This window comes from Hypomesus transpacificus, chromosome 6, assembly GCF_021917145.1.
Source record: "Hypomesus transpacificus isolate Combined female chromosome 6, fHypTra1, whole genome shotgun sequence".
Lineage (NCBI taxonomy): Eukaryota > Metazoa > Chordata > Actinopteri > Osmeriformes > Osmeridae > Hypomesus > Hypomesus transpacificus.
The window spans coordinates 871474-891202 of record NC_061065.1 but is presented as its reverse complement, the minus strand read 5'-3'; the positions used below and the strand labels follow the sequence as shown (position 1 = coordinate 891202).

The window sequence follows — 19729 nt, the reverse complement described above, 5'->3', positions numbered from 1 at the left end:
ATCGTACGATGGAATCTACGATCAACTTAGGCTTACGATGCTTTCAGGAAACGCACCCCTGCTCAGTCTACCATCTCAAGCCAGCTCAGGGTCCCTTCACCAGCCAGCTTAGTCTACTATCTCCAGTCAGCTCAGGGTCCCTTCACCAGCCAGCTCAGTCTACAGTACACTCAACAAGAGGTAGACACAAGACAGCGTACACCCTCTACCTGGAATACATTATAGCATCAGATGTTTAAAAACAGTCCAACTTGGATGTTGTGTATTACTTTTTACAGGGTTTTTGGGGATCACATTCAGGGTCAGCCAGTGTCGATTTTAAGTCTCCACTAAACACAAGAGGAAGAGACTACATAAACACTTAAAAAATGCTACATATTATGGTGTTCGTTGTATAAAAACGTCTCAATAATGTTCTCATATTTCTTTGTGTTTTTTGGCTATCCTGAGCACAGCCAGTTAAGTCTCCAGGTCAGTGAGTGCCCAGCAGTTTTAATCACCGCCACGGATTTAAAACATGAAGAAAAAAAGGTAAATTAAAGACAAACAGTGACACGGAAAGCAAGTATTTAATTAAAGCTCACTGAGCTACCATTGTGGTGACGAGACTTGTAGGTTTACTAGGCTAGCTACTTGACGCATGGTCACCTAGGTTGTTTTTACTATCACCTGATCCTGTTACGAACCATTCGATTAGCTAACAAGATGATACACAAGTTAAATGCACATGATAAACGACGTTGATAATATAAAAAATCCAGCTCCTCCATCGACGAGGACAGGTCATTTCAGAAAACTAAAACAGATACGCCGGCCCGGCCCACCATCTAAAGGCCTATTTATACTTCTCCAACTCTGTTACGGACAGACGCACGCACGGAGTCAGACGGATTGGTTGAATTTATACTACTCCGACGGCTCTGCGTGCTGAACGCAATTCACCGCCAGAACAGTAGATGGCGCTGCACTGCGATGCTAGCTAGGTTATCGAAAAGTCGGAGCAAATTTACAAATGAACCGTTTCATCAATAAAATAAGCACATTTTCAGCAACTACACTGCCCATTTCTCGTTACATTTTAATTCAGATGCTGATTTACATGTACTGTTTAGCTGAAATGTTAATTGTAAAAACTTACAACAATGGCGGTCAAAGGATTATGTTCTCTTGTTGGTCACGGCAACCCTGCCCCCACTCCTGACGCAAGCGGTTCTTAATACAGACCAATCACAGCCAAGGGGTATCCGTAAAATGACGGACGGACAGACGGATGGTCAGGAAAATCAGGAGGTGCACGCTGAGCTCTCCGACATTCCCCGTGTGCGTGTGCGTAAAAACGCAGAAGTATAAATCGGCCTTTAGTCTGAAATACCACTTGACGGCCAAGCACAGAGCTGATGCAAATTCTCCGCCCCCTTGTCAAAGCCAGGCGATTGCAATGTTGTTTAAAAAATATATATATAACATTTGCACTGAGCAATCCGATCCACTTTTTTATGTTGATAAGGGCCGGGTTTCCCAGATTCGTTAAGAAGCTCTTAACGCTAAGAGCTTCTTAAGAACGTTTGAAGTGCGCTCTAGAACACTTTTCGAACGTTCCTAAGAAGCTCTTAGCGTTAAGAGCTTCTTAACGAATCTGGGAAACCCGGCCAAGAGCATTACAATTAGAAGAAATAATGGGACAAAAAGGAATCAAGGGACATTTAGAATAGATAAAAATGTGCGATTAATTGCGAGTAATCGCGAGTTAACTATGAAATTAATGCGATTAATCGCGATTAAATATTTTAATCATTTGACAGCACTAGTTTTAACATCTCAGCAAAGTTTTCATTTCCATACTTCAGGTCCTAAACTACAAGCATTTCGGTATTTGGGTATGCAATTGTAGGCGTAAATTCACAATTAGATCCAAAGAGGTCTTACGCCACTGTTTAAATCTTGCAGTACACAATTGTTAACAGAATTTGTTCTTTTGCACTTTTGTCATAACTCTGATTTGTCAGTCCCAATGGATGCCATATGTTCACATAATCATTCTGCTCTGTCTATTAGTGGAGCTTGGAGACCTTGGAGACATTGCTTTCATACCAAAAGTAAAATACAATTTTACAAAATTATAAAAGGAAGAAGCGCAAAGGAAAATGGCAGCAAGGGAGTTTTCTATAAGGGGTGGAGTCTACATCATGGTTACCCTCTTCTCCTCTAATTCTTTCAGAAGTTTTTCTGCTCTCGACTTTTCGAGGTACAGACTTTGCTCAAGCTGCCGAATACGGGCATGCTCCATTTTCGTCTGAGTCTACAAAGAGAGAAATAAAGAAGAGAGACAAGAGGTAAGGGGGATAAATAGAATACAAGACAGACAGAAGGACAGAAAAAACCTGGGTAAGATTGAAGAGAAGTGTAAAGTTCACATAGATTGCAAAAGAGAAGTTGAGGACAAACATTTTACAGACAGTATATCGAATGTATCTCCTTTTGTCATTACTAGTTACCAGCAAGCCTTGGAAAAGAACTGATCACTGAAAAGATGTATTACATTTCTAAATTCAGATTTCTTCCCCAAATTCTGAACGTAGATATGTACCTCAAGGTCTCCTTTGGTGATGGATTCTTCTTCCACTCTGAACTGAAGATCCTCAACTTTCCTATAGGGAAACATTTTGGCCACTTGGTGTCAGTAAAATGCTACAAAATGTTTTATGAGCCAGGAACAATGACAAGAAAAGTCTTAAACAATAAATTAGAATATTAAAATTTAAATAGTCGGAAATACACATGCAGCACACCTTTTCTCTTCTTCAAGTTGATTTACCAGTTCTACTTTGTCTTTCTGAGCACTGGCCAATAGAGTTCGCACTTGCTGAAGGTTGCCTTCGGTCTCTGTAATGTACTGCAGAAAAAGGCACAAAGGTTCATTAGCATACAGTTTGCAACAAACCTAAATGCTCAAGATGGGAGTAGAAAAAAGCACAACCTAAAAATCCATCAAGATAAGGTTCCTTAAATCGGAGTGAGTCATCAAAAGTATTTTTGTAAGTATCTAATGCTGTAGAGATTTACATGAGAATTAATAATAGTTTGATGTCTTCCTGGCCAACAGTGACCAAACCCTATTGGCTGCTATTTTTATACAACTGACTTGTCACACTGAGCCATGTTTTTTGCCAAGTCGTACATATTGCCTGAAATATGCTTTCCGTGGAGTGTTAAAATTGATATTGTCATCAAAACCTTTCCTCTGACAGCACTTTCACAAATTATTCCATCCATAATAAAGTACAACCAACCCAAAGAAGAGTTTTCAATGCTGTTCCTTGAAACAATCAGCAGACTGATTATCTATTTAAGATATGTTTTGTTCAACAACACTTGTTCTGACACACCTACGGTTTACATTTAATAAAAAAACAACTGGGATAGAGCGTGGATAGAAAGTTTTAAAAAATTAAAGCATGAATAAATAAATTGGGTAACCAGTACAACCAAGTTAGTCTGTTTACAAAGCTACAGCCTCATGAGCAGTAGGGGCACCGTATAGGGGGGAAAGGTTAGGACGAATCTAAGGGCCCCTGACTGACAGGGGCCCCAAAAAATAGAAAAACTCATAGAAATGATCAAAAATTTCTTATTTCTTGTTAGTTAGCCTACTGCATCCAATCAGCGCTAAAGTGTAGTACCTACCCTTTCCGTTCAGAGTTAATGTAATGTGTTTTTGAGTTAATGTAATGTCGTCTCTCTCCGATGGCGCCGACGAAGGCAGCCACGGTAGCTAGGTGCGCTCTGTTTTGTCTTGTTTTGTCTTATAATTCAGTGTTCTGCCAAGATTTCCGGGGTTCTCTAACAAGAGAAGAACTTCTAAACATCAGGACTACAACTCCTGTGGATTTATTTCCCACTTTTCTGCTTCCAGCGGCAGAATTAGTGGGAATTATAGTCAAAGCCGCCCTCGGCTTTGTCCTAGCAGTGAAGCGCCGTAGAAGAGGCAAACGTGCCGCTGCACTGGTGCGACTCCATCGGCGTGGGGCACGCACAGCGTTACCGGGGATATTTCTCTCCAACGTGCGTTCACTGAGCAACAAACTGGATGAACTTCAGCTACTGGTGTGGAAAAACAGAGACTTTCATTCATCTTCCGTTTTGTGCTTTACGGAGACATGGCTGAGTGAACTGATCCCAGACTCTGCGCTACAGCTAGCGGGTTTCAAACTGCTGACAGCGGATTGTGACCCTGTGCTCTCTGGCAAAACGAAAGGTGGTGGTATTTGTTTTTACATTAACAGTGGCTGGTGTGAAGATGTGACAGTGATCCTGCAGCACTGTTCTCCTGATCTGGAATCATTTTTTTTTAACTGTAAACCTTTTTACTCGCCACGTGAGTTTGCTTCATTCATACTGGTCGGCGTCTACATGCCCCCTCAGGCTAGCGCCAACGAGGCTCAACGTGTGCTCGCTAACCAGATATTGTGCGTGGAGCATGAAAATCCGGATTCCTTGGTTATTGTGCTAGACGACTTTAACAAAGGCAATCTCACTCAAGAACTCCCCAAATACAGACAACTCATCAAATGCCCTACCAGAGAAGGGAACACTTTGGATCAATGCTACTCCACAATCAGTAAAGCATACCATGCGGTTCCCTGAGCAGCACTGGGTCACTCAGACCACGCCATGGTCCACCTGATTCCTGCATACAGGCAGAAGCTTAAGCGCTGCAAGCCTGCTGTGAGGACATCGAAACAGTGGACCAGTGAGGCTATGGAGGAACTGCGGGCGTGCTTGGACTCTACTGACTGGGACATGTTCATGACTGCCTCCAATAGTCTGGATGAGCTCACAGAGGCTGTGACATCATACATCAGCTTCTGTGAGGACTGCTGTATACCAACACGCACCAGGGTGAGCTACAACAACGACAAACCCTGGTTTACAGCTAAACTCAGAAGGCTGAGGCTGGATAAAGAGGCCGCGTTTAGGAGTGGGGACAGGGACAGTTTCAAGGAGTCGAAGAACAGGTTTAGCAAGGCGGTGAGAGAGGCTAAACGACTGTACTCAGAGAGGCTGAAGCGCCAGTTCTCTGCTAACGACTCTGCTTCTGTCTGGAGTGGGCTCAGGCAGATCACCAACTTCAAGCCCAGAGCCCCCCACTCCACTAACGACTCTCGTCTGGCCAACGACCTGAACGAGTTCTACTGTCGTTTTGAAAGACAAATGGACAGTCCTGTACAACTCCTTTCCACCCGTGAGGCCTCCCCCCTCCCCCCTCTACAGTGACGACTCTCTCCATTCAGGAGAGAGAAGTGAACAAACTGTTCAAGAGACAGAACCCCCGCAAAGCAGCTGGGCCGGACTCTGTCTCTCCAGCCACCCTCAAGAACTGCGCTGACCAGCTGTCTCCGGTGTTTACCTACATCTTCAACACCTCCCTGGAGACATGCCATGTGCCAGCCTGTCTCAAGTCCTCAGCCATCATCCCTGTGCCCAAAAAGCCCAGGCCAACTGGACATAATGACTACAGACCCGTCGCCCTGACCTCTGTGGTAATGAAGTCTTGAGCGCCTGGTGCTGGCACACCTTAAATCCATCACTGACCCTCTACTGGACCCCCTGCAGTTTGCCTACAGAGCCAACAGGTCTGTGGACGATGCAGTTAATATGGCCCTCCACTTCACCCTACAGCACCTGGACTCCCCAGCATCCTACGCCAGGATCCTGTTTGTGGACTTCAGCTCTGCCTTTAATACCATCATCCCCGCTCTGCTTCAGGACAAGCTCTCCCAGCTGAACGTGCCTGATTCCACCTGCAGGTGGATCACAGACTTCCTGTCTGACAGGAAGCAGTGCATTAAGCTGGGAACACAAGTCTCTGATTCCCGGTCCATCAGCACTGGATCTCCCCAGGGCTGCGTCCTTTCTCCTCTGCTCTTCTCCCTGTACACCAACAGCTGCACCTCCAGTCATCCGTCCATGAAACTCCTTAAGTTTGCAGACGACACCACCCTCATTGGGCTCATCTCTGGTGGAGACGAGTCTGATTATAGGTGGGAAGCAGACAACCTGGTGACCTGGTGCAGCCAGAACAACCTAGAGCTCAATGCTCTCAAGACAGTGGAGATGGTTGTGGACTTCAGGAAGAACACAGCCCCACTCACCCCCATCACCCTGTGTGACTCCCCAGTCAACACTGTGGAGTCCTTCCGCTTCCTGGGCACTATCCTCTCCTAGGACCTCAAGTGGGAACTGAACATTAGCTCCCTCACCAAGAAAGCACAACAGAGGATGTACTTCCTGAGGCAGCTGAAGAAATTCAACCTGCCAAAGACAATGATGGTGCACTTCTACACAGCCATCATTGAGTCCATCCTCACCTCCTCCATCACCACCACGCTGCTGCCACTGCCAAGGACAAGAGCAGGCTGCAGCGTATCATCCGCACTGCAGAGAAGGTGATTGGCTGCAATCTGCCTTCCCTCGAGGACCTGCACACCTCGAGGACCCTGAGACGGGCGAAGAAGATTGTGGCTGACTCCTCCCACCCTGGACATTCCCTGTTCCAGTCACTCCCCTCTGGCAGAAGACTGCGGTCCATCAGGACCAAAACCTCACGCCATACAAACATGGTCACTTCTCAACAAGGCCGAAGCTCACACTGACTGAATGTCTTTAAAAACTATTTACATTTTGCACTACACTCAATTCCTGTAATATTTGTATTTTATATTGTATTTTATATTGTAAATTGGCAACTTATATTTTACTTATTGTATATTTTATTTTAATTGTATTCCACTTAGTATTGCTAGTTTATGTATCCCTAGTATAGTTAGACCACATATTTAAATTTAAGATTCCTATATGTTTACTGTATGCACCTTCCTACCAAAGCAAATTCCTTGTCTGTGCAAACTTTCATGGCAAATAAATCCCATTCTGATTCTGATTTTCCATTTGGGGGAGCGCGTTTTTGTATTGGGGGGGGGGGGGTGAACAAGTCATCCGATTTGGGGGGAGTTGACTCGTATTGGGGGGGAGTATTTTCATTTTTGGGGGGAGGTGAACAAGTCATCCGATTTGGGGGGAGTTGACTCGTATTGGGGGGGAGTATTTTCATTTGGGGGATGTACTCATATTAGGGGGTGTCATTTGCACTTCAGGGCCACCGTACTCTTGGCCTTTGGACAAATACATTTACGTTCACTTGTCAATGCACAAAAGTCACTTGACCTCGATACCCTTAAATAGCCTGTCCAAGTGATCGGGCAAAACTAGCCTGGCTAACGGAGGTCGCTTTCTCAGGCAAATGACGAATGAAACAGACAGGTTAAAGAAATCCGAGATTCTGGCTATCTTCACCAGACTCGTATCTATATTAGGCAGTCCTCCCTGACGGGTCTGGTGTATAATGGAGTGAAATACAACATTGTGCACACTGCCAGTGAGTGAGTCTGACTGAGGCTAACGTCAAAACAGTGTAACTGGGATATAGTCTCACTCAGATTGCCAGTTTAAACAAATCAGAAAAATAATCGGACCAGTTGACTAAAAGCAGAATTCCCATATCTCTTGAAAGCTGCCCTGCTCGACTTTTTAAATGTAGAATTGACTGTAAAAGTGTAAAATTATGAACTTTGTGACATACGTGAAGACATGGTTGCCGTCGACTATGCGGTCTGTACCAGGCGACATTCTCACTCAAATTTCAAGACTTTCGTGACCCAAATCAAAATTCTGATGCGACAGATCATTGGGTAATCGCTTTCTCTCCTATAGGCATGTCCTCCTCGACGCTTTTGGTCTTTTTAAATCTAACCATTTGTATTATCCGTGTGGTCCTTTTGCCATTTAAAATGCTACCCTTTCCCGGTTTTCTGCAGCCACATTGCACGCGCATCCCGATTGTTTACAAACAAATAATTGGTCTATAGGCTGGATCCAGTTTTGATGTTGTTTCAGTGATGGTACATCCCCAAATATTAATTACTATGTATTACTTCACTCAAATGCAAGTTATTGGTACCATACATAAACAAGTTTCCACAGTGACAGTATAGGCTATAGCTCGAGCAAGTCACATCACAGAATGAAACACAAACAAAAATATCAGTTTGGAATTTAGATGGTTACGTTATGACCAACAAATGACAATCTGAAACCCCCCGAATTTTTAAAACATGGTTATGTGTATCATAACCAACCAGGGACGTTCCTGGAACTATCCTGGAACTCCCCGAATGTCCCAGATTTTCTTTTTTACATAACGTCGTATCATAACCAACCAACCGTTCCTGGAACGTCCCCTGAAAGTTTTAAAATAAATGTCTATAACTGACTAAATTGTGACCTTTTAGGAACTTTAATAACGTCCACGCAATGTCCTAAGGATAACGTCACGGTATCCACCTTATTCTCAGGGGGTCTACTGTAGAAATGATTATGGGTGCAACTTCCGGTGAGTAGCGGAAGTTGCGGTTTGCTATACGTTAGTCCCAAGCCCCCACCCCTCGCCCCTCGGCTTGAAGCAATGGCCCCGATAGATGTAGGTGGTATTGCATTTACGTTTAGGTTTCCGACTCTTCCGGTCGTTTTTATTCTATTAACTCCAGTCAACATTTACAAAACTATCTCCCCCAATAATTTTTGTTCGATTCTCGAACCTGGCTCATACTTCTAGCTTTTTCATAGAATAATTTTTCCCGATTTTTGCTAACTTTGAGACCAATCCGAAATGGGTAAACTAGCACCCCATTTATTTGCTTACGTCAATAAAAGTTGCCTGCAAATGTGCTGCGGATACTAACAGGGCACGAGCACAAAAGTTCACATTGGCCGATAGCCGATTTACATGGAGCTGAATGAGCCATAGAATTACAGGACTGTCTCAGAAAATTAGAATATTGTGATAAAGTTCTTCATTTTATGTAATGCAATTAAAAAAACAAAAATGTCATGCATTCTGGATTCATTACAAATCAACTGAAATATTGCAAGCCTTTTATTCTTTTAATATTGCTGATTATGGCTTACAGCTTAAGAAAACTCAAATATCCTATCTCTAAATATTCGAAAATTTCCTCAGACCAAGTAAAAAAAAAGATTTATAACAGCAAAACAAAATCAAACATTTGAAAATGTCCATTAATGCACTCAGTACTTGGTTGGGAATCCTTTTGCACGGATTACTGCATCAATGCGGCGTGGCATGGAGGCAATCAGCCTGTGGCATTGCTGAGGAGTTATGGATGCCCAGGATGCTTCAATAGCGGCCTTTAGCTCATTTGCATTGTTGGGTCTGGTGTCTTTCAGCTTCCTCTTCACAATACCCCACAAATTCTCTATGGGGTTCAGGTCAGGGGAATTGGCAGGCCAATCGAGGACAGTAATGCCATGGTCAGTACACCAGTTACTGGTGGTTCTGGCACTGTGGGCAGGTGCCAGATCATGCTGGAAAATGAAATCCTCATCTCCATAGAGCTTTTCAGCAGACGGAAGCATGTAGTGCTTTAAAATCTCTTGGTACACAGCTGCATTTACTCTGGACTTGATGAAACACAGTGGACCAACACCAGCAGCTGACATGGCTCCCCAAACCATCACTGACTGTGGGAACTTCACAATGGATTTCAAGCAACTTGGATTTTGCTCCTCTCCAGCCTTTCTCCAGACTCTGGCGCCTTGACTTCCAAATAAAATACAACACTTGCTTTCGTCTGAAAAGAGGACTTTGGACCACTCTGCAACTGTCCGGTGCTTCTTTTCCATAGCCCAAGTCAGACGCTTCTTCCGTTGTCTTGAGTTCAGAAGTGGCTTGACCATGGGAATACGGCTATTGTAGCCCATTTCCCACTGTTCACGTCTGTGAACAGTGGCTTTTGATACCTGGACTCCAGCTTCAGTCCACTGTCTTTGAAGCTCCCCCAAATTCTGGAAGCTTGTGAGCTGGAGCTAAGGCATTGCAGAAAACTGTCAGAATGTGGTACAAGTCCGATCAAGAAGCAGATAGCCTACATGTGAACTTTACGAAAATCAATACTATTACTAGTTTAGTATTATACGTGCATGGCCTATACGTTGTTCTTTTTGCTTCGTGTTTATAGTTTAACTGCTAATGTATTGTGTCGGATAAATAAACTGTAAACCTGAATATCTGGCTCCGTCGTTGTTCTAGGTTAGCAAAGCAAATTAAGCCTATACCTTTGTTACTATTATAATGATGATGAGTGTTGTTTACTATTACTAGCTTATTGTTAATGCCATCGTTGTGGTGTTAACTGACTTAAAGTTCTAACAATATAACGACCATAACAATATATTGACGTTATCAGACATGATTTATTTGTCTTTGCCTCAGAATAACATGTCAACAATATATAATGACGCCGTAACATGCCACGATATTATAACTAATTATATTAGGCTATAATTACATTTGTCATGCCATGAGCATAATAGCGTTCATTACAAAATGGTCAAATCTGCTTTAAAATAACTGAAATTAACTCTACAAACAACCGTCATGTATGTGCAACCATTTGTAAAACGTGCTACAATAAAGGCAGGTATAGCTGTAGATTATCAAATCCTTTCTCCTTGTTCTCATTCAGCTCAGGTAAATCAGCGATTTGCCGATGCTCCCTTTTGTGCTCGTTCATTGTTCGTATCCGCGAGCACGTTTCCAGGCAACTTTTCTTGACGTAAGCAAATAAATGGGCTTCTAGTTTACCCATTTCGGATTGGTTTCAATCTTAGCAAAAATCAGGAAAAATTCTTCTATGAAAAAGCTAGTAGTATGAGCCAGTAGGGTGGGCCATACTCAGTTTTTTTTTTATTAATTAAGAGGGGTGTTCAAATAATGTATTTAGGTGTATATAACACAAATCTGAATGTTTTTTACAATTCTGAAAACCCTAACCTACATCAATTTGCAGCGGAATATTGCATTTTTCTGCTAATATTCCAGAATGACCGATTTTTCATTTGTGTACCATCTAGTTACCAGAAATAGTAATAATATGGTAGTTTGAAGAGGTTTATTAAGTGATAAATTAACTAATTGTATTTGATTTAGCCCTTTACATTTTGAAAATCTGACCTATGATTTAGAAAAAGTTGAATTTTCTCATGTGAAATGGGGATCCAGGAAATGTGTTGATATTTCACGCGCATTGTTGTGTCTGGTCAATTTGTCCAGACACAACAAAGTGATCATCTTCTAAGCAATCAAAAGTTAAAACCCAATTGGGTCACAAAATAGCAACAGCAATACCAGCATCTTTTGTGCTGGAGATTTAAGTCTGTCGTTTTGTTCTGTTAGGGAAGGGAGTGAGAATTTCATTGATTAAGACTACAGTGTTGAGTTAAAAACTAGTGAAAGAAATGGCTAAAGTCAGAACAAGGAAGACATCAAGTTCGCATTTGAGTACTCTTGTTGGCAAAGGACGGGAGCTGTTGGTGTCTGAACTGCCAACTGTAAGAGATGTCCTGAAGTATGGCATCCACTTGAGGGAGCAAAGTGGAGCTGACAGGAGGAACTACCCGGTAGACCAGCTGGTGGCGGACATCTACCCTGGTCTGATTTTGCAGTGGAGCAAAGCTAATGCTGTTTTCAAACCACCTGTTATTAATGAAAAGGTGACCATCATGTCCAAGCTGAAGGAGGTCTGGAATCAGGCAGTGAAGTTCTCTCTTGGGAAGGGGAAATGCAGTGTGCAACCTCCACACTGGTGAACTACCCCTGCGCCGTCTCATTATTGATCTTGAAGGCCCTACTATGTCTGACAACAAATTTTCCGGGCCCATAGGAAAGCTCCTTGATTCTGCTACAGACTTGGAAACGAATCCAAACTTCACCCACATCTCTGTTGGCCCTCCACTGATCAAGTTGCCAGACAAGGTCTTTCAAGATCTTTCAACTGATCAACACTATGGCTATAAGATTGTCTGTGCAGTCAGAGATGGAGTGCTACCTGCCAAGTTGGCTCTGTTGGAGATTGGACCAGTGAACCACAGCCGCTGGCTCACCACAGCAAACAGACTTCTTAGGCTCTGGGTGTCAAAGCACAGGCTGAATGGAAATAACTTAAATAATCTGCAATTAATTGTTGAATTCATAATTGGAGGGTACCATCCATCAAACCATCCATCGAACTCCTGGATTGAAGGACCTAGGCACATCCAGTTTCAACTGGACTGCCTCAAGTCTCAGAGGAAGGAGGTGCTGGATCTCGTTATGCCAACAGTGAGAAGATCTGCTTGGTATGCCCATAGTGAAGCCGTACTCCAAACAATGCTGTGCTCAGAGGATCAGAGGGAGAAGATTGAGGCGGTGGAGAGAATCCTGGCCATGAGGGGAGAGGGGGACCCAGACTCTCAGCTGGGGGACTCCTCTGTCAGAACCAGAAGGACACCTGACATCCATTGTGATGCTTCAAGTATTGGTGACTTGATCAGCTGGTCAGAAGGTGTGTCAGAGCCACCTCTTACCTGCTCCCCTAAGCACCTCGCTGGTGAAAAACGTCATCAACACCCCAATGGAGGTGCTCAACTGGCCTTGCCACACGCAAAGTATTGAGAGGGTTGTTAAAATGGTGACTGAGGCTTCTGCTAAGTACTTTTCACAAGAAAAGAGGGATGGAGCGATCATGGCTCAGGAGACCAGCAGGAGGCTGATGTCCAAGAATGAATCAGAGAAGGACTTGTGTAACTTGGCAAAGTTCAGGAAGTCAGGAGATTGTTCCTTGTAATGCTATCCAGTAATATTCATGCAGTTCACTAACTAATAAATATGTACATTTGATTTGGCTCTGTAAATCTGAATGGTTTCCCTTATATCTTTCAATATCTTCTAAAAGTGATTCGGAAGGGTAATTTTGTCAATAAAAAAAATTAAAAATTATGTAGCTTAAAGTCATCCTATCAAAAAAATAAGCTCATATTTGAATTCCCCATCGAAAAATACATACTTTAGACACCCCTCATATTAGAATTTCCTTAAGATTCATGTTAGCACCTGAGTATGGCCCGCCCTAATGAGCCAGGTTCGAGAATCGAACAAAAATTATTGGGGGAGATAGTTTTAGATATGTTGACTGGAGTTAATAGAATAAAAACGACCGGACGAGTCGGGTAGAAAATTGGAAATGCAATACCACCTACATCCACGGGGGCTGTTGCCTCAAGCCGAGAGTCGAGGGGTGGGGGCAGAGGATGTTTAAGGAGAGCCTGCCCACTCCCTATTAAGCCCCATTGTACCGAATTTTGTTGCAGTTCCACCAGAGTTCCACTGGGGGTGATCGCGGTCGAGTGCAAAATGAATGGGAGTCTATGGAGCTAAACGGCTAAATTTGTCTCTTTCGCCTGATTGTTGTTGATAAATCTCATATTTGATTGTAGTTTTTGCATGTTCAACATAGATTACAGGTCAAAAGTTAAATGAACGAGTACTTATGTCCTTTTGATTTCTTACATGGTAAGTCGTTGTGGCCCATAACACGCTAGCATTCTGCTAACGAATGCTGATTGGTTAGTGAAGGACTGACTACGACCAGAGAATCAGAATCAGAATGGGATTTATTCGCCATGAAAGTTTGCACAAACACGGAATTTGCTTTGGCAGGAAGGTGCATACAGTAAACATATAGGAATCTTATATTTAAATATGTGGTCTAACTATACTAAGGATACATAAACTATCAATACTAAGTGGAATACAATAAAAATAAAATATACTCCCGCTTAAAGATCCCGCTTGATGGCATCCGAAGCAGAACCAGAATGTCAGGGCATTAGCAACATTAGCAACAACATTAGCAGCCAAAACTCTTTCTAGCATGTGTATTGACAGGGAGAGCCTAACCTGTCAGCTGTATTGTCGATGCCTCGAGAGTAAAGTGGAAGTAACCAGAGCTTGCCGTCAAGCAGTAGCTCTGGTCGTACGATGTGTGTGACGTCAATGCCATTTTCAAAGGCTTTTTAGAACAGAAAGGCAACTTAAAAAAAATCTAACACCCAGTGGTGTGTATTTTTTTTGCCTCCCCTTTCGATTTTAGAATTCAAATTACTAGACAAAAAATTATATCCTGATAAAAATGGATTTTGAGGGGTATAGCTCCATAGACCTCCATTCATTCTGCACTCGACCATTAGCGCCCTCATATGGCTTTGAGTGGAACTGCAACCAGTTCAGAACCCGGAAGTTTCCCGAGAGTGGGAGTTCTCTCTTTATTAGACATTCTCTGGTGGGGGCTTGGCGTTACCATGACAATCGCCGGCTCCGGAAATCGCGCGCATAATTCAGGAAATGGATGACGGGAGCCATAGATATATATAAACGTGGTTATATATATCTATGATGGGAGCTAGGAATAAGGTGGATAACCTATTCACCTTATTCAACCCCGCCCACTTTTTTCATTTTTTCCCACTTCCGTTGTATTTGCACTTCCGCTTTACCGGGGATATCATTCAATTTAATGGAGAACGGCCAAGAAGTCCCGTTGCTAAAATATTAAATAATTTGGTGGATTTGTGCAAGATGTTTTATGTTTGTGTGCTACAACAAGTCAACAATACACCCTTTCACTGGATGGCTTGAAAACGTCTTTTAAGTGTAAATATAATTTGTTTGCCGGTCAGATCGCTGCCCTGCACTCTGCTGTGCTGCGATAAGCAGGCATCACATTAGCCACAAACATAAGCTGTTCTAACAATTTCACTGCAGGGCATATGCATTTGCTATACTTTGTTTGAAAGCTTAAGTCCTCTAGAAATCAGTCGTGTGATTAATTTTACAGTCAGTAGGCTTACATGTATTTGAGATTTCCCCGCAAAACCGACCAGCTAGCACTGTTAGCAGTAGAACGTTAGCTATGTTCTTGTTTATCTACTTGAAGCTCTAGTTTTTACATCAGGTCTCTGCTATTAGCCATGAACCGAAAATGTATGAGTGACAAATTGTGCTGTAATAATAAATAGTAACACAACTTTTTCATCGAGGGGCTTTGGTACAAGCTGTATGCAACTTGTGAAAACGTACGCGATATGTATCTTCTATATCTTATCTTATCCCTCCTATTCTAGTGGCAATTACAAAGACGCACCTATAAAATAATTTGATTGCTGCTTTGTTTCAAAAGCTTTACATTAAACGTAGATGCACTGCATCAGTTGTTTTGCTCACAGCCAAATGCCCATACATTTGGTTATAATTCTTGTATCTACTTACATCATGAATTGAGATCACTAAAATATAGCTAGTTTATCTCTTATTACACACTTTATTGATATGAGCAGACAAAAGGAAACTTCTGTTTTTTTTTTATTCAGCGCCTTCAGCCAGGGACGCATATCCTCAACTTTGGTTGGAGGTCGATGCAAAGTATGACGGTCCACAACACTCGGACCTCTTCTTTCCATGGTCAAAACAATGATAATACGGGGTCTGATTCCGTTTTCTCCACCTGTTATGGCAACCACAAACTGCAGTTGACGCTAGGCATCTCTATTAGCCATAAATTAGTACCAGAGCCTGTTTAAGGCACTCTTTTAGCACCGTTATAAAGTGGAAAGTATGTAAACCGGATATGAGGATACGCGGATGGCCGCGCCCATCGTGACTTCCGGAAAATAGACCAATTATCACCCTACGTCACACGACTGTCAAGCAGGCTCAAATGCGCATGTCGGTTGCAAAAGACGAACTTCTCCCGGGTCTATTACACTTGGAGTGTCGATCAGGTCATCATATATCTCTGGCCACTGAATTGCAGGGCTTGATATGAACTTTTTGAGGCACTTGTCCTTTGGACAAGTACATTTACGTTTCACTTGTTTATGCACAAAAGTCACTTGACCCCGACACCTTTAAATAGCTTGACCAAGTGATCGGGCAAAACTAGCCTGGCTAGTTTTTTCGCTTTCTCAGGCAAATGACGAATCAAACAGGCTCGGTTAAGGAAATCCAAGATACTGGCTATCTTCAGCAGGCTCATATCTACAACAACAGGCAGTCCTCCCTGACGTTTTTGGGGTAGAATGGAGTGAACGGACAAAACTATGCTGGCTCGGGCAAAACTAGCTTAGCTAACGGAGGTCGCTTTCTCGGGCAAATGATGAATGAAATAGGTTTAAATTTGGTTAAAGAAATCAGAGATGCTGGCTAGCAGGCTCGTATCTACAATAGGCAGTCCTCCCAGACCTTTCTGGTGTAGAATGGAGTGAAATACAACATTGTGCACACTTCCAGTGAGTGACCCGAATCTGACTGATGCCAACGTCAAAACAGGGACGCAGTCTCACTCAGATTGCCAGTTTTAAACAAATCACAAAAATAATCGGACCAGCTGGCTAAAAGCAGAATTCCTATATCTCTTGAAAGCTTCCCTGCTCGACTTTTTAGATGTAGAATTGACTGTAAAACTGTAAAATTATGAACTTTGTGATATGACGTGAAGACATGGCTGCCACCCGACTATGCAGTCTACCGAGCGACATTCTCACTAAAATATCAAGACTTTCGTGATCCAAATCAAAATCCTGATGTGACAGATTAATGGGGAATCGCTTTGTCTCTTAAAGGCTGTCCTCCTCGACCTTTTTGGCCTTTTTAAATCTAACTATTTGTATGATCCGTGTGGTCCTTTTGCCGTTTAAAATGCTAACCTTTCCCGGTTTTCTGCAACCACATTGCGCGCATCCTGAATGTTTACAAACAAATAATTGGTCTATATAGGGGACCAAATAAGAACGTCACCGAATGTCCCCAGGACGTCCTGTGTTAGCTGGGGCGTTAGTCAAGTTAGTCTTTTGGTCGCATGTAGCTAAAAGTCTAGGAAAGTTGAGGCTAATTTTTGCTAGGTACCTACGAAAATGTCTTAATCTGCTAGACGGGTTGCCCTTTGTTCTTCTGGTGAGCAGTCTCACGAGCCCGACTTATCCGGCGTCATGGAGCAGACCAGGTAAATAGTTATTTAAGACTTGCTTGTACAGTAGGCTTACGTAAGGTCACATTAAACAATGTATTTGAACTCAAGCTTGTGTTATGTGTTGCTTTATAGTTGCAGTGGTTTAGGTTTGGGATTATATTACAGTAAATTAAATAGTCTGGTTCAGTACGTAAGTAAAGTGAACACCATTTTGCTACCATACACCTAGCTATAATCACCTGCGTTTTGCTCCTAGATTAAGACCTAGCCCTGGTAAATTGTAGACCTAGCTTAGCTAACTACTAGACTTCTGCCTGGCATTTAACAAAATTATTTATTGATTAAAGAGTTTCTTGATTCAAGAACTTCAAGCAAATATTGTTTTTCATTATGGTGGATTATTATCTTGATCCGTCTTGCAGTAAATTTAGGATTTATCATGTTATATGCGAGTGACACTGAATATTCAGTACAATATGCGTAGGTCAACCCATGAAATGTGCCTTCTGGGCATAAGAGTGACCAAGGTAAATTGTCTTAGAAATAAAAGACTTTTCTTAATGTAACACAAAAGTAAGTTTACGCCTTGTTCTCTACAGCAAGTAATTAAGTCACGTAACTAGTTACTTAACAAGAAATGTAACTAGTAACTGTAATTAGTTACTTTAAAAAGTAACGTTACCCAACTCTGCTTATGAGCATGCTCCAAAAACCTTGCACAAACAAACACAAATACCAAACCTTGCACAAACTCACAAAGTCTCAAATTCCATTCCAACAAAAGTACTTGCAGACTCCTATATCGTTGGACCGGGCTTTAACACAAATTGACAAATGTATCCTCTTTTCCTTGTCGTCCACCTCTAAGTGTTCAACCCTCAGGGTAATTTCACTCTTTCAACATCCAGAGGAACGTTCCTTCTGCACTAACTTCCTGACTCCCTGCGTCGTCATGTGTCCGTTCCCCTTCGCCTTTTTGAGTACCTGCAGGTGCTGGGCCTTGAGAGCGCTGAGCTCCTTCTCCACCTCACAGATGTGGCTGGTGGCCTTGGCCACCTCGGCCCTCTCCAAGTCTCTCTCGGCCAGCAGCTGCTCGATGTGTTGCTGCTTCTCCTTCAGGGCCTCCTGCAGCGCTGTGGTTCCCGAGATCTTACGGGCGTAGCGCGACGACGTCTCTGTCAACTACAGGGGGAAAAGGAGAGGGGGAGGAAAGAAAAAGGCCAGAGGACAAAGGGGAGGAGTGAAAAGGAGGATGAGGGGGGGGTAAGAGACCGTGAAGAAAGAGTAGGGTTGGGAGGAAGAGTGGATGAATGAGAGTAGAGGGTGAGGATGAGGAAAGGAATGGAGGTGGAGGAAATGATTGTGTCAAGGAAAGGTGGAGGAAGGTGCAACAAGGAAGAGAGGGAATTTGAGTGATTAAATAGAAGAGATTTTTTCTATCCTCAGCATGACTGTCAAGGTTTGTGTCTCTAAAATTCTACGTAGAATATTGTTCTTCTATCCGATAATACTCCAGTTGAGTCAATATCTCTTGCATAATTGGAAACAGAGAACATGCATGCTAAATAAACATAAAATAGCTGGCATAAATAGAATAAGCTTGACAACAATTTAGCATATTAAACTGAAAGGCCCACACATGATTCCACACAATTCCAAATGTTTAGGGGGTTTTAAATGAAGGGGACAAACCAATCCAGAACTGGGTTACACTGGTGCCCCCCTCAAACATGCACATGTACACCTGAGGCAGCAGTTAGCACTGGGACAAAATGACACAATGACAGATACTTCTCTTTGGTGACTGTGTGTGAATTGGGTTGCGCTAGCCATGAAGCCTATATAATTAAGATGAGAATAAACTAAGAGTTCAGGGGCACATCAGAGTGATAAATAGGGTATCCTTATTCAGGATCAAGGAGGAAGTTCCCTGTCCAGGTGTGTCCAAATCAAGTAGATGTGTCACATCTACTGATGTAGACACATTTTTGTGTCAATAAGATGATGTGTACAGTATAATATTGTGGGCTATGACAATGCGTAGCCTAAGATCTGTCAGTCACATTCACTGAGTGTGAATGGATTTGTTGGTGACACTAGATCCAGGTGCTTAGTTAAGAGGCTAATAAGCATTAGTTAACAGGTAATCAGTCTTTTATAAGATGCTAATTAACTTTAGTATGTGTTAATTAGACTAGAAGTGTTAATAATATTAGTAAGGGTTAGGGCTAGGGTTAGTGTTATTGTAAGATGAGATAATCATTAGTAGGTCATAAGACCCTGATAAGATGCTTATTATAATATTAATATCGGTAAGACATATATAATACGTATTAAGGCTTATTACAAGCACCTGGATATAAAGTGTCACAGATGTGTACGTTTCTGTAAAAGTTTGTATGTGCGTTTGTGTGTAAGCGTGTCTCACCAGTCCAGTGCGGCTGGGTCGGCCGCCCACAGAGGAGGCCACAGAGCTGACGGAGCTGATGGAGGAAGAGCTGGGGCTATGGGCCAGCGAGGACACACCCATGGCCATGCGCTTGCTCTTCTTGGCCTTGGCCGGGCTGGTTGAGGGAAAGCCTATACGGATAACCTTGTGGATGGGTGCGAAAAGGCCAAACTTCAGCGGGCACTGGAAATACCTGGTAGAGTGGAGAAGTAGAGAGGTTTGAGGATGTCATGTCAAGGCTAAAACGGCTCCTTGTCTCCTTTTCTTTGTTCTTGAAGTTCAAGGACTGGGAGGGGGTAAATATCCATCACAGACTTCAACAAGGACTTAATGTTCATGATTATTTATGTTTTATGAACTC

At 42.7% G+C, this 19729-nt stretch overlaps 1 protein-coding gene across 4 annotated transcripts in view; it reads right to left on the bottom strand.

The window, feature by feature from the left end:
• Positions 1-19729, bottom strand: part of clip2 (CAP-GLY domain containing linker protein 2) — a 101041-nt gene that overhangs the window by 9783 nt on the left and 71529 nt on the right. For 2 of the 4 annotated variants that reach the window (XM_047021522.1, XM_047021523.1), the window contains exons 5-9: positions 19348-19561; positions 17904-18101; positions 2790-2893; positions 2588-2648; positions 2195-2299 (exon numbers count right to left, since the gene is read on the bottom strand). In XM_047021522.1, the coding sequence (XP_046877478.1) occupies positions 2195-2299; positions 2588-2648; positions 2790-2893; positions 17904-18101; positions 19348-19561 (682 nt within the window). The remainder of the gene's footprint in view (positions 1-2194; positions 2300-2587; positions 2649-2789; positions 2894-17903; positions 18102-19347; positions 19562-19729) is intronic. The other 2 variants (XM_047021524.1, XM_047021525.1) reach the window with 1 other exon arrangement.